A 14434-nucleotide genomic window follows, 5' to 3' on the forward strand; every position below is an offset into this window, starting at 1 on the left:
TGTCTCTCTAGAAAGTCCTGGGCTTACCCATGCCTGTGTTGAGCCCTGCAGCCAGTGACCCTCATCAGCTGTGTGGCCAAAACCAGACTCAACCCATCCAAAAAAACAGCAACTTTGCTTCCTTTATTCACATACATGAAAAAAAAACACTGCAGTGAGCATCCTCCATATGAGGATACTCCATGCTGGAGCCTTGAGTGAGTCTGTAAAGCAGCACAGTTTCTCCTTATGGAGAACATTTTTAAGCTGTTATTTTTCAGATTTCCCCAGAGCTGACCTCTCCTTGATTTATTGAAATGCAGGAAGAATTTTAGATAATCATAAGAACATACTATTTGAATCCACATCTCCAGGATTTGTGGCAGTGAAATTAGATAGGCAGTTTTGTTATTCCTGTGCTGAGCTCTAGAATAATAAATGTCATGCTTGCATGTATTTAATTTAATTTAACACCAGTCCAGACATGCAAAACAGGGTAAGCACTGACAGGAATGTTAAATACGGACTAACCAGTTTCTAAATATAACTTCTTGGGTGCATGTTTTTCACTCTATGCTTTTGCTGATTTGACATGTTTGGAGATAAAAGGAGAGACGGAAAGCAATCCCCTTCCAAAGTAAAAGCGGATTTTGAATAATAGCTCCTTTAATAGAGTCTTGAAAAACAAACCACTTCTCAGGGCTGACAGAAATTCAAGCTCCCTGAAAGAAGAGAGAGAGAGATTGTGGGATTGTCTCTCCTGTGGGAGACAGATCCTAGCATGGGAGCCCTCTGTGCTGTAAATGCTGGGAACCAGCACTACAGCATGGGACAGGAGCACTGCGAGGGGCATTCACAGACACGTGGCACTGCCAGGGAGCTGCCTGGGGCATTTTTGGTGGTGGGCAGGAAAAAAAAACCACAAAAGAATCTGCTGTGTGGTGGGTTCAGGGAGTTCACACGAGCACGGCAGCGTCTCACTCTGCAGAGCTACAAGTTGGAAGTTTGGCTGCTGCTCCCAGCTGGCACATGGAGCCTTCCCAGAGACCAGCCCGGGTATCTGAGACCCAGGGCACTGTTTGCAAATGGGCACTGCAGTGGTTTGATACTCAAAAGGCAACCCTGTGCTTTGAAAGTGGGAGGAATGTGTTGCTGCTTCAGCATCAAAGCCAGTGCTGTGATTTCCCAACCACCAGCCAGCCCTGAGGCACTGATTCACCTTCTCCTTTGGGCTGGGGTTTGCTGCATACCTCATGGTAGAGACTGCCCTGCCAGGCTTGTGCCATACTGTAATCTAAGCCTAACACAGGACACAGATCATGTCTCCCCACAACAGATTCATGTGATGCACCAGGAAAAAACTCCCTGGCTTTGCTGCTGTCTGTGTCACAGCAGTGCCTCCAGTCAGCACAATGTAAATTTACAGGGAAAACTTCCTCAGTATGTGGGCTTGCCTAGTGGAAGTCTTGAATCAGCCAAATATGAGCACATTTCCATGCTTATTACTCAAGACAGTGACTATTGAAGTCATTTGTTGGTAAAGACAAGGTAATAATTAAAAGGAAATATAGATTAAAATAAGCATAGATGATCCACTCATCAAGGGCATGCTTATGTCAACAAAGCAATTCAAAGCAGAGTTTCTCCAAATGGTACAAAGGAAAACCTGCCACATGTAAACCCAGCCATAAAACCTGGGCCTTATCAAACCTGGGAAGGGTGGGATTTTAAAACTATTTCAACTGCTGCATATGTGTAAGAGTGCTCAGATCTGGTGATCTCTCAGAAAACCCTCCCAGGTACACCCATGCATTCCTAAATCCTTTGGCTCTAAAAGGCCCAAACTGCTAAATCTCCCTTTGAGAAGTGAAACCAGCAGTTGAAGGTCTGGATTTGGTAAAGATAAAGTAAAGCTGAGATTCTCCTTTGGGATCTCTAGGGATAAGACCCAGTGTCTCATGGTCTTTTGATGTTACCTAATCAAGTTTTTAAGGGAAATGCTAAGCACAATTTGTCTGTTCAACCCACATGATCCAGTGACAGTGAACCCTTCATGGCATCTTTAAAGCCAGTTCAACTCATTGCAGATGCCAGCCCAGATCTGACATACTTATCATTTTTGCCAAGCACTTGTCATCACTGGTGGTTATGCCCCTATTGCTTATATTTAATAACAAACAAATGTTCACACTGGCATCTTTCAAATCCTCATTATTCTGAATTATCTTCATGGGGTTTGCTGTTACATTCCTAAGGCACAGGCCTGTAGCACAGCATGGTTTGGGTGAGCTGCTGGCTCCTTGAGTCCCACGGTACAATTTGATGTCCTAATCAACAAATTCATCACTTTTATATGGAAAACTAGGTTTTCAGCGAACAGACATACAGCAATCAGGCACAAACTCTACCCTTAGGAACTTCTATGTAAACCTGAATGAGAATCTGTCAGCTCAGCCCTCGGGCAATGCCCAAAGGTAGAAGGAGCTCTGAAAGGCTGTTAGAAAGGACCATTTCACAAGATTTCCTGCCCTGCCCTCAAGCACTAGGGTTGCCTTTAAAAAAATAGCTTCTGGCAAATTCCAGCCAAAATGATGCCAACTTCTTAACAGAACACCCTAAATCTCTAAAAATATCTGAATTTTGATAGTGGAGTAAATTCTCCCATCCTTACAGCACCAGATGAATGCTGACACAGGCTGTGAATTTGTGAGACAACTACATATTTATACTTTTAATTCAAAGTTCTCTGCATGAACAAGATCAAAGTAAACTCCTTATCTCTCTAATATTTGCAACCCAATAAGCAGGAGACGTGTGCTTGAATTCATAGATTCACCAGTATGTGGGATAATTGGAGCAATTATGCCAGGCACAAATCGTTTTCTCATCCTTTATCAAGAGCATATAGGAGCACAAAAGAGCATTTCATCATTTCTCTTCCGTGGTGAAACTTATCAGCGTTACTAGAAACTTCATACAGAGCAACCAAGATGAAGATAAGTCTTGTTTCCCAGGGAAACTAGACAAAATACTTGATCTTTCCTACTATCCAGTTCTATCATAACAACACAACCCTTCCTTCCTTCCTCCCTCCCTCCTCCCTCCCTTTTCCCTGCACTGTTGTCCCTCCCCAAACCTTGAAGTTGGAAGATCAAACACTTTTAATCTGTTCCCACAGTGAAAATAATCTAGGCACAAAAAAAGACAAGTAAAACAAAAAGTTAAACAAAGAAAGCAAGTGGAGGAAAAAGTTCCATTTAAGTGAGTGACCATTTGACTGGGAGCAGGACCTGCAGATCTGGGTCCTCATGCAAACCACACTTACCCATGGGAGATGCAGATTTTTTTTTTATTAGGGCAGTTACTCCAGTAAAAGAGTGCAAAAGATCAGAGGCTGTGTGTCCTCCCTCACTTTCTACACTGAGATTTGCAGATGTCCATAGTTAAATAACTAAATCCTCCTAGAACCTGATGGCAATTGAGTATTAACTCCCTTAAGTTCTTTTGAAAAGCTCCAATCAATCCATTTCTAGCCAGTAAAGAAAGTATGAGTTTCAGCAGGAAGTATCAAATATAAATAGGACATGAGCTAACTAATGAGTTTGAGTTATTTGGCACAATGGACTAAACCATGTCTATTAAAATACTATTAAACTATGAGACCATAAATTATATTAAACCTTGGTATGCCAAGTGGCTGCCACACCATACTGGCTGTCCACAAAGCAGAGATTTTCTGCCTTTTTTATAACAAAGAGACTCTTAAGTAGTTCAGATCTGACATTTAGATTTCATTTTAAAAATAAATAGAAAGGAAAAAAATAAAGATTAAAAGGGAAACAAATCATCATGGGTAAGAATGGTTTTATCATTTGTCTTTTAAAGGGCAAATTTTGGAGTTCTCAACTGCTAGACTAAACCTCTTAGGAAAATTAAGCCTTTTCACTTATTATAAATGACATCCCTCTGAGATCCTGTGTATAAATGTATGTGTGGAAGGCTTTTCTGAGATGGAGCAAAGCAATCTTGCCCACCTCCCTAGCAAAAAGCAGGCAGACATTTATGATGAATGTTCTTCTACACCCAATTACAAGCCTGGCCTAAGCACACAGGGCCAGGCTGTGCCAGGGCTGCTCACCTGTGCTGAGAGCAGGGGCCATTAGTGATCTGGCTAATTACCTGTCATGGCACAGGGCAGAGGATGAGGTTACACCATGGCACAGGGCAGCCCAGGGACCTGCTGGCTCCTAAAGACAGGGGACACCTCTGCCAGGTTTTGTTTCATCTACACTGAACTTAGATTCAGGCAGATTACTTTGTTTTCTAGTGTGAATGTGTTTTTGTTACAAGAAAGTTGGAAGTGATTTTTATAACTGGACTAGATTTTGCCTTGATTTATATAATCAGTGAAATCCCATTGACGTCAATAGAGTTGCCTGGATATAAGAAAGGAGAGACTTTGGCCCTGGTGTTCATGTCATTTGTGGTAATAAAAGGAATGTCCTAAATCTCCTAAAGAGCAATTGGAGACCAAGAGCACAATTGCTTTAACAAGTGTTTCCACTGCTCCTTTACTTGAAATTCACATGAAATTTTTTGTTGTTTTTAACCCATAATTTGTTCCCTTAAACTAACCTAGCTGTTACTGCTGCAGAAGATGAATGTAACTACAGGAATTCCACAGATCCATTAGATTATGGGAAGCCCAGGATTCCTACACCATCTTTATTTTTTCTGGCAATCTTCCAAGACCATCTTCATGATGTGACTTGTATCATACCAGTCTGAGTCCAACAGCTCAAAAGTTGCTCAAGAAAAATATTCAGCTTGGAAATGTGTCTTCTTTGAAAGCACTAGACATTTGAAGTCATAAGACTATGATACATTCAGACTGTGAATAACATTTTTCTTGGCCTAATGCACATCTCCAACAATGAATGGCCAAAGCTCTGTGGGGAGGCAGCTGCCAAAGGAAGTGTATTGGTACCTGCCAGAAGAAGTTGCATCAGAGATAGTGTGGAAGTGGTTCATTTCAGAGAACTGAGTGGACTCCCTGGTGCATTGGATGTTCCAAGTGCCCTCATGATTTCTCAGAAAGGTCTTACTGTAAATGCAGACAAGACCTCTGCCTAGAGCAACAGCCAGTGTGCAAGCAAAGACAAAGTCACAGGCACGATTTACCACCAGGCAGATGCTGCCTCTGAATAACAGCCTCATCTACTACAGACTTTTATACTGGAAAATAATATTTGCTTTTGTAAATTATAGAAGCAAAAAAAATCCTCATCTATTCAGATAAGGGGCAGTTCACGTGCTATTTCCATCCCTTGCTTATCAGTGTGCCAAAACAAGGTTCAGGAAGGGAAAGACAACTTCACAGACTCAAGTGAAGATTAAATCTCCCACTCTGGATTTCAGTTTTATGCTTGTGCTGGTAATAGTCTGCGTTTCATCATGGTTCTGCTTCTTAATTAGATTCGGTGTCCAGAGGCCATTCTACAATCATTGGACTACAAAATCTATTAATCAAAAGCAATTTGTTTTGCATTTGAGCTGCTGGTCACCTAAAAGAGAAAAATGCTGGGGCTCTGCAAAGGCTCCCACTCCTCTTTCTGAGGCTCACTCTGGCAGCACCCTGTCACTCCATCTCCCCAGTGCAGAGGCTCAGGACAACTCAGTGGCTGCCAGGAATGTTTGGTTAATACATCACCTCTCAGCAATACTCTCTGGAGACACAGTAAACGGGAAACAGTAGCTAGTACAAAGAAGTATTTCTAAGATGTAAGATTACAGTTCTTGTTAAATAGAACTCAGGAAAGCAGCCAGCTGGGAATTACTTCATAGCCTTACAGTCCCTCACAGTCTGCTCCTGCCCGAGCTCACTCTTCACATCAGCTATGCTCATCTGCTTTCTAGGAGGTGGTATTTCAAATGCAGGTATTGAAAATCTTAAATACATAACTTTATCTGTTCCTTTTAAGTAAATTCACCCACTCAATAGCGTGCTTGGGGACAAAATTTGAGTCAACTAGGAAAAGAGAAGGCAGAAAGGAACCAAAATCAAGTTAGATGGTTTTCAAGCATGAAAGTTAAGTATCCCAAAAGCATTTAACAACCAGCCATCAAATTCAGGTGTCTTTCAACATTTTCCAATTCTTCTTGGAGTAACCTCAGTGTAAATGACAATGCCAGAGTGATAAGATGAAGCACCTCACCTGCCACCTTGACCTGGGTGGGTCTGCAGGTTCTGCAGGGCAGCACTTGGAACTCTTCTGCCTGGTACATGGAGTAGTCAGTGCTGGCCACCACCAGCCTGTCCCCAGGCTCCCACGAGCTCACATCATCCACCAGATTCAGGATCGTGCTGTTCACGTTGGTGTCAATGGTTACTGTGAGCTTTGGCTTCACTGGAAACCCAAAATGCAAGGGTGGAGAATTCAGTCAATCTTATCAGAAAAATCTTGCTCTTTCTTTTTTCTTCCCCCCATCCCCCTCCTTGGAGTGCCACCAAAAATTATGATTTTCTTATGCTAAAAAGAAAAAAAAATTAACTCCTCCAAACATGTTTTTGACTGGCTTTGGCTTGGCAAGCAAGAAAACAGGAAAGTATTTTTCTCTAGTTGCAGGCAGGTGGATTTTCCACTAACCCCAGGATAAATTTAAATGTAGCTCTTAGTGGCTCATTCTCACCACACCCACTTAGCATCAGCTCCTGTGGGCGCTGGGTGCTGTTGTTTACAGCAGCCAAGTGGTCTTTAACCTAATGGTGTTTTTTTCCAGCAAAACAACAGTCTGCCACCCTTCTTTTCCTGCCAGAACCAAAAATCCTAACGACCTGTCTAACGATCAGGTTAAGGACAGCGGTGTTGGAATGAGTAACTACAAAATGAAGTTTGAGTTTCAAACCCTGTTGTCTTCACACGTTCTGATTGACTAATCCTATGTCATCGCAAAATGTTTTTGCAAAAGACAAGGAATTTACAGGAAAGAACTTGCCAAATATTTCCCACAGCCTTGCTGGGTATTTGAAAAACCACCCTGCTGCTTCTGTTAGTGCTCAGGAATTTTTCCTGAGATAGATCTATGGCCACTCTACCTGAATTTGTGTCCATAGCCCAGCCAAAGCTTTAGCTTGGAAAAATTACAGAAGTTGTTCTGACACCAAGAAGGAGCCAGTCATGGGAGGACAGGCTTTCTGCTGTTCTCTGTTCTTTCAGTGATGGGGCACATACCAGATTTGCCACACAGGAACCTCACTCTGTAGTTGTGGCAGCCCTCTCCTGTCTGGTCCTTGCCGTGGCACAGGAATTGGTAATCGTGGCCGCCCTTGTAGAAAACCTCAGTGGTTAAATCTGCTCCATCAAGAGTCACTGCCTGGAACAAGGATGGAAATACAACTCAGGTGTTGCTGTGAGGTGAAGGGATTTCACCAAAACATCTGAGCCATCAGAAGAGTCCTTTGCTTTGTTTTGGTGATGGCACAAGCATTGCCTGGCAAACCCCTGTGCCTGTGCTCCCCAGCCAGCATTTCCAGCTGCTGCTCACACACAGCCACTGCCTTGGTGCACACCTTTCTCTGTGTCTGTGCTGAGACCACGGGCTGCTTTGGGAGGAGTCTGTGAGCTTCACAAGCAGCTGCCACAGTGCCCTAGATTTTCTCTTGGCCTTGGTTTGAGGGCAGGTGGAAACACTGAACACGGATGCTTGCAGCCAGATGAACTCATGGTTTCAAGCCTCTGCACTGCTCTCATTCCATTGCTTGTGGCCAGACTCTGTCTGAACCTTGCAGAAGAAAGGGGTAGGGGTTTTATTTCTCCATTGCATGGATCAGTCTCTCAAAAAAAACCCAGAGTGCTGCAATACTGCTGCCTGTTCCAAAAGAAACAAGGAGAAGTGGCCTTTTCTCACAGGCAAGTACCAGCCTGTAGGGCTGCCTTGAGAAAAAAGGCTGTATCATGCCAAGAAGCAGTGAGATATGTAACCTGTCTGGTGTTCCTGCTGGGGCAACGTCTCAGGGTCATGTCAAATTTCACATTCTGTCTCTAGAGCTTGTATTTCTCTTGACCCTTTCACAAAAATGTGGTGCATTGCATCGAGGAATCCAAACACCACCTGCATTTTGGAAAGGCACCAGGAGAAAAGGCATCTCTCAATGAAGGCTCTGGTCCTGGTTCTCTCACTCATGCAGGCTTTCCTTATTAATGCATCCACCCTGCTGCTGTGTGTGGGATTAGCACTGTCAGCTGGAGGAATGTGCCTCTGGCTGTGCTGTGCTTCTGTTACTATCATCATATCTGCAATTTTCTCCCATCTTCCAGAGCTGGGGCAGGCCAGCTGCTGTAAATCAGTGTAGCTTTATGAAAGCAATGAGCAGCACCAGATTACACTACCTGAGGATTTGCCCTATGATCTGCAGGATAAACTGAAAAATTTCTCACTTTTAATATACATGGGGATAAAAAAGGTAACTTATTTCACAGAAGAGGAAAAAAAGGTTTGTTTCTAGAACAGAAGAATATCTTTCTTCTTTCTGTTTTAACGCACATTCTAGAAGGGGATGTATCATAAGAAACATCTGACCCCTGTTTTGAACTAAGTTGCCACTTCTAACACACGTATATGGAAGCAGAAATAAATGTGGGTTTGGTAAGACCTGGCAGAAAATTATAGGGCAGTTTTTTCCTTTCTGTTCAAGAGAGATTCTTTATAACATCTAGCCCTGGAAACTTTCACTCATGGAGTCAGCAATCCAATCTACTTCAATAGCCACATTCTTGTGAATAAGAACAACTCACTGGCTCAGCCTCACACAGATGTGAAGGATTTTATTGTCTTTTCCTAGGCAATGCTTCTGCTATAGTATTTTTACCAGGTAGACATAAAAAGTATATGGTGAACATATAAAAAAAATACCCCCGTTTCTTGCTGGGTTTTTTTGTCCTTAAAGAGTTTTTTTGCAGTGTCAGAAAAGGCATCTGAGTGCTCCTCAGCATGCTGGCCTGGTGATATAATTATGATGCTTAGCTCCAAACAGAAGTCAAATTTCTTTCCACAGAGATGAAACAACTGCTTCCAAGGAATGGCTGAAAGCTCACCAATATTTTTGACAACCTGCTACAGCTGGTAGTTGCACTATCTTGTTATATTTTGTGATTAATTTTTTAGGTAGAGTCCAGGACCATTAAAACCTTTGAAATTTTCATGTGCTTGCTCCTTTTAATCTTCCAGCAGGGAACCACATATTTCATGATAGCATCTGTGCTGTCCATGACCCCATCTGTACACCTTTTCATGCCAGGAGCAAGAATTTACTGAAAGGAGCCCAATTCTATCAGATTTGTCTCAGAACAATACAAGACTATACACAAGATCTTGCTGGTTATGTATTAGTAGAGTGGTAAAATAATTGGTGTATTTTATTTAGAAACAAAAATTACTGAAAAGCACAATTATTTTGGGGGTTCAGTGTCAGTCCAAAGAAGACTTAGCCCCTCTAAAGTGAGTGGTAAGCCTGCCTACCTGGATGTCAATGGGCTGCCTGCAGATTTTGTCAGGATGAGCAGCTTTGAAGTCAGACAGCTTCTCCATGTCCTTAGATCTCGCTTTGTCAGGCTTCTCAAACCACTCTGTCCATTCTACATCTGGAGACAAGTGCAGACAAGTACAGTCATTTGAAAGTCAAGCTTAATGAGCGCAGCAGAAATGCACAAAGCATAATATGATCTCAGATATCATTCACAAGTTTCTTCACTGATGATCTGATTCGTGCCTCTTCCTGCCAGTCTGCCAGCCACTTTTAAAGATGCTGTGAAGTGCAACCAGCCAAGGGAGAGCAGAGTTATTAAAAGCTGTGTCACTGGTGTGTGCAGTGTAAGAATTATTAATAGATACAGATTTTGGATCTGTGTCCACCTTAGCTGCCTTCTGATCTTCAGATCAAGTTGCACCAGCTACTGTGTGTTGTCTGAAACATGGACATGATGACTGTGCAGTGGAAAGAAGAGGTTGTGTGTGATTTCTGAGATCATAGGAGATGGAATTTCATACCCAGTGCAGAAAAGGAAAAAGGATCCCAGTTATTCAGAGAGTCCTAGAGACAATTGGGGAAGTAATCTGTGAGTGTTCATTAACTGGGTTAGTGATGACATAAATAGCAGCTAGCAAGTCCACTCTTCCCAAATGGAAAAGCATTGAAGGAAAAGGGATGATTCAGCCTATTTGTCAGTGTCTACCACTGAGTGAAATAACCCACAGACCCTTACCTTGAACCCACTCGCTCGTTGAAGAGACATTAAAATATTCTCCATTCTCAGCTTTGAATAGTTTGAATACTTTGGCTACAGCTGACCCTTTGTGACCTGTTAAAAAACCAAAACGTTAGTAAAATCATTGAAATCAATTGGTAAAGTCATTGAATGCAATTGATAAGAGTAAGAACAGAAAATATAATTGTCTCTGTGAATATTTGCATATTTTGACTACATTATTTAAAATTAGCCTTCCACAACTTCCAGAAAAATCTTGCAATGAGGCTTCAGACACTTCTGTAACTGCATGGATAATGTGGAAGAAAAATCTTCAAAAATCAAGAGAGGATAAAGCCCACAATTAATGAGCAGACAGAGACTCTACAGTGTTCAGCTTGCAAGAAAATGGTTTCACAGGGGGATTTGAGGATACTAATTCAGGAGACACTGATTCAGTTTTCAGCTGGTGTGAACTGGGTCTGTTCCACAGATTTGTGTCTTTAGAGAGACCATGTCTGAGCTCAGTGAAGTTACACAGATTTACCCTGGTGCAGGATCTCATACCTTTTATCTGAAGGTTTGGATAACCTAAGTTATCCCTCACTCAGCTGCTTCAGATGCATTAGTGGGAAGAAGCAATATATAAAGAGAGCATCAAACCATCAATTGCTCATAGCTTCAATGTAATGCAGTGGGAAGTAAAAACACCATTGACCAAATTAATCCCAGCTATAACTCCAGTAACTTCCAGAGATCACACCAAGACAGCATTTTGTTCATTAAATACCTTGATATTCAATGTGGTCTTCAACAGAAGAGGAGGGATTTCCTTTGATGGTAATAAAACTCCATGGGTGCCTGGAAAATGACAATGACAAATGATCAAGTTATGTCAAGTATGAGATGCATATTTCTTATAGCCCAATGTTCCTAAATTTCTCAGAGGCACCACATTCAAAACAGTCTGATTAGTGTCACAAGCAGCATAATTAAAATTATCTCAACACTGTATGTCTTCAGTAAATATATCAGAAGAGAAGCAAATTTGAAGAAAAATCCCCACTTAAAACATGCCTGCAACAAGTGTGTTTGTTCTTTAAACGAATGTTTAAAGAAACTTGTGTATGACAGACCCAAAAGACACTGGCAACTCCTTGGGGAGCCTGCAAATAAATCTTGTGTGTGTGTACATTGTGTATACACTGAAGAATATGAAAAGAAACCACTTCTGCTTAAATAAATTAAGCCCATGCTGAAACCTTGTGTATGACAATTGTCTTTGGAATGACCCATGAGAATTTCTAATAGAGAAACTGGCTGGCAAAGGACAATGAAAAATGCTTAGATAGTCTGCATATCTAATTTCCTTCTTTGCACATTGAACACTGAACAAGGATAAAGGTTTATGGCTCTGAGTTGTCTGTTCAAATCTGATCCCATGTCAGAATTCAGTTCATTACCATGTGAAGGTCATTGATCAAGGAGGTTCAATAGCAATCAGCCACCTTGGGGAGTCACCACATGGATGGGAAAGCAATGGAGATAAGGACTAAAGTGCCTCCCAACCCTGAGGGTGAGCACAATTAGTAGGGGTCAGGGGGGATTTTTATCTTCAAAGTAGAAGTAGTTGAGGCATATCTGCTCTTAATGACTAAGAGAATAAAAAATATGCTTTTAGGGTGGTAGGGAGACTGTCCTGATTTTAACAAAAACTCCCATGGATTAGGTCATGTCTCTATAGTTATAAATATCTGGTCATTTCACTTGCATCAAGAGTCTTGCAGGTCGCCTTACGTTGGTTCAAATGAAGTTCCAAACCACTCTAGTTTGGAACTCCAGAATAAAACATGTACAGACATTGGCAGAGAGCCACTAAAGCACACCCAAATCACGAGCTGGGGTTTGCTGGGATTTGCTGCTCTGGGGGCAGCAGGGCAGGCTCAGGGTGAGCCCTTGCTGTGCCATGGCCCCAGTGGCTGCCCAAGGGGACACTGTCCCAGCAGTGTGTCCTCAGCCCCAGCACCAGCCAGGCTCAGTGGAGGCTGCCAACACCACTGCCTCAGCAGCCTGCCAGCCAGATGCTCCTGCTGGAAAATTTGCCTGTGTGCCAATTGCCAAAAGCATTGACAGGCTGTGATCTCCATCCAGGGAGAGAAGGGGGATGGGAGCAGCAAGGACACTTTATCACTCAGCAGTCAACATTTTTTTGGTTTTGTTATTATTATTATTATTTTGGTAAATCAAATTTGAAACAAATGACAAAAAATTATGATGCCTCAAAAATAATCACATAAATAATTTTAAAAATAAGGAGCTATTCACTTCTGCAACTCAAGGTCTGGCCCTGTTTCATGTGTTAAAATACTTGCTTCTCCCAGTTACTTTACCACTAAAAATAGTTTTATAGTTGTTCAACCCTGACACATAAGGACACATGCAATCTGTTTGGGTTGTATGAAATGAAGCGACCAGGAAGCCAGAGCCAAACAGGAGATATTTGTGTGGAATTCCAAAGAGAACAACTATGTCATTAAGTGCAAAAAGGCTTTCTCTTCATTTATTAGTAAAAGGGGAAAAAAAGTGGCTCACACTGAAAGACTAAACACACTTTTCAGAAGAAAAACAATAGGAGAGGAATGCAAGATTTTCCTTTCATTCCTGATGTTCTGGACTCAGCAAATAGGCAATTAAAAGAGATTCCAGGAGCACAGAAACATTTCTGAATAAATCAGCACTGCACATCGGTTCTGCTACAGCAAGGGGGAGTAGCACAACTTTACAATCTGGTTGCATATGGAGCAACTGGAAATGGACAGGAATTTGCCCATTAACCCCAGCCAGAAACCAACACAATCTATGACTGCATAGCCTGACTCAAGTGACACCTCACAAAGTTGCAAGAAGAAATTTCCTCAGCCTGAGGCTTACACTCTTGTTCTGTCAGGAATGCCCATGGCCAGCCCCAGCCATCATCAGCTGAGAAGATTTGACAGCCAGGATTCAGCAGGACCAGCCAGCAAACCCCAGTGCTGGGCAGTGAGTGGTGACAGGAGTGTTAGAAACAAAAACCCATCTGCTCTCCTCAGCCAGAGCCTGCCTTGGCCGCAGAGGGTAAAAGGTTTACACGTGTTTGTAATTTTCTCATTCCAAGCATTTTTTTCTAAGATACTAAAACAAAATTTCAAAAATCACCTGTCAAGTGCATACATCCTTATTCATAGTTATAGATGTGTCTGAAACGTAAACCACTATGTGAAAATCTTGTTACACTGAAGTGGAAATTCAATTTGCTTTAGAGGAAAAACTTGGATACACCTAAAGCTGCCTGTGCTCCACTGTGTCATCAAACTGCCTAAGTCTGGCCCCAGCTGCCATCCAGACAGTGTGGCTTTTAAGAATTGATGAACTTAAACTCTGAGAACACTTCTCAAAATATGTTATTTTAAATAATGCACCAGATATTTTTCCACATGCTGGTGGAAGGCAGTGTTGACCAATTACTATCTCATTATTTATCCACATGTCTCTATAATTCATGGAATGCAAATTTGTGATATTTCAGATAATAGCCTGGCAAGGATTAGCCTCTTGACTGCAAACAATAGCAATGCTGAAAGTCACACTTCCATGGATGAATTTCTGTGATATTTCCATTGTAAACATTGATGGCAAAATGATGAGAAGCTTGCATTAAAACACCACAGCAGCCTAAAAATCTCAAGTGCCATTTACTTTTATAAACATATGCAAAAACGATCAGTTCCTTCCTGTAGCACAATTGGGGGAAAAAAGTAAAATGTTCAAAAAACATGTTCTGTTTCCCTAATTCCAGCATTTGAAAAGAAAAACCCAAAAAAACAACAAAAACCCCAGCAGACTACTGGGCTCTAATATGGGGTCTAGGTTTGAGAGCAAGAATTGCACTGATAGCCTGGGGATAGCCTGGTTTTGGAGACCATTTCTGCCCTCCTTGTTGATTCTTTGAAATGTGTTGTCTGGTGCCCAGGAGCCCCTGTAACATTTGACACAACCTCTTCATCAACCACCCCAGACCTTGCTCCATCTGTGTGTGCCCAGCTGACAGATGTCTCTTTCCACAAACTGCTGTATTGTAGCACTTCTCCCTACAAGGCAGATTTTGTGTGTGTGTGTGTGTGTGTTCTGCAGACACCCTCTTACTGCCTCATAAAAAAAAAAAGCCTACATAA

At 42.0% G+C, this 14434-nt stretch overlaps 1 protein-coding gene across 5 annotated transcripts in view; it reads right to left on the minus strand.

The window, feature by feature from the left end:
• Positions 1–14434, minus strand: part of CEMIP (cell migration inducing hyaluronidase 1) — a 102211-nt gene that overhangs the window by 29527 nt on the left and 58250 nt on the right. For all 5 annotated transcript variants that reach the window (XM_014889728.2, XM_014889725.2, XM_014889727.2 and 2 more), the window contains 5 exons: positions 11014–11084; positions 10242–10337; positions 9499–9620; positions 7212–7353; positions 6195–6386 (listed from right to left, as the gene is read on the minus strand). In XM_014889728.2, coding sequence (XP_014745214.2) covers positions 6195–6386; positions 7212–7353; positions 9499–9620; positions 10242–10337; positions 11014–11084 — 623 coding nt within the window. The remainder of the gene's footprint in view (positions 1–6194; positions 6387–7211; positions 7354–9498; positions 9621–10241; positions 10338–11013; positions 11085–14434) is intronic.

The sequence above is a fragment of the Sturnus vulgaris genome, chromosome 13 (assembly GCF_052056855.1).
Source record: "Sturnus vulgaris isolate bStuVul1 chromosome 13, bStuVul1.hap1, whole genome shotgun sequence".
NCBI classification, from domain to species: domain Eukaryota; kingdom Metazoa; phylum Chordata; class Aves; order Passeriformes; family Sturnidae; genus Sturnus; species Sturnus vulgaris.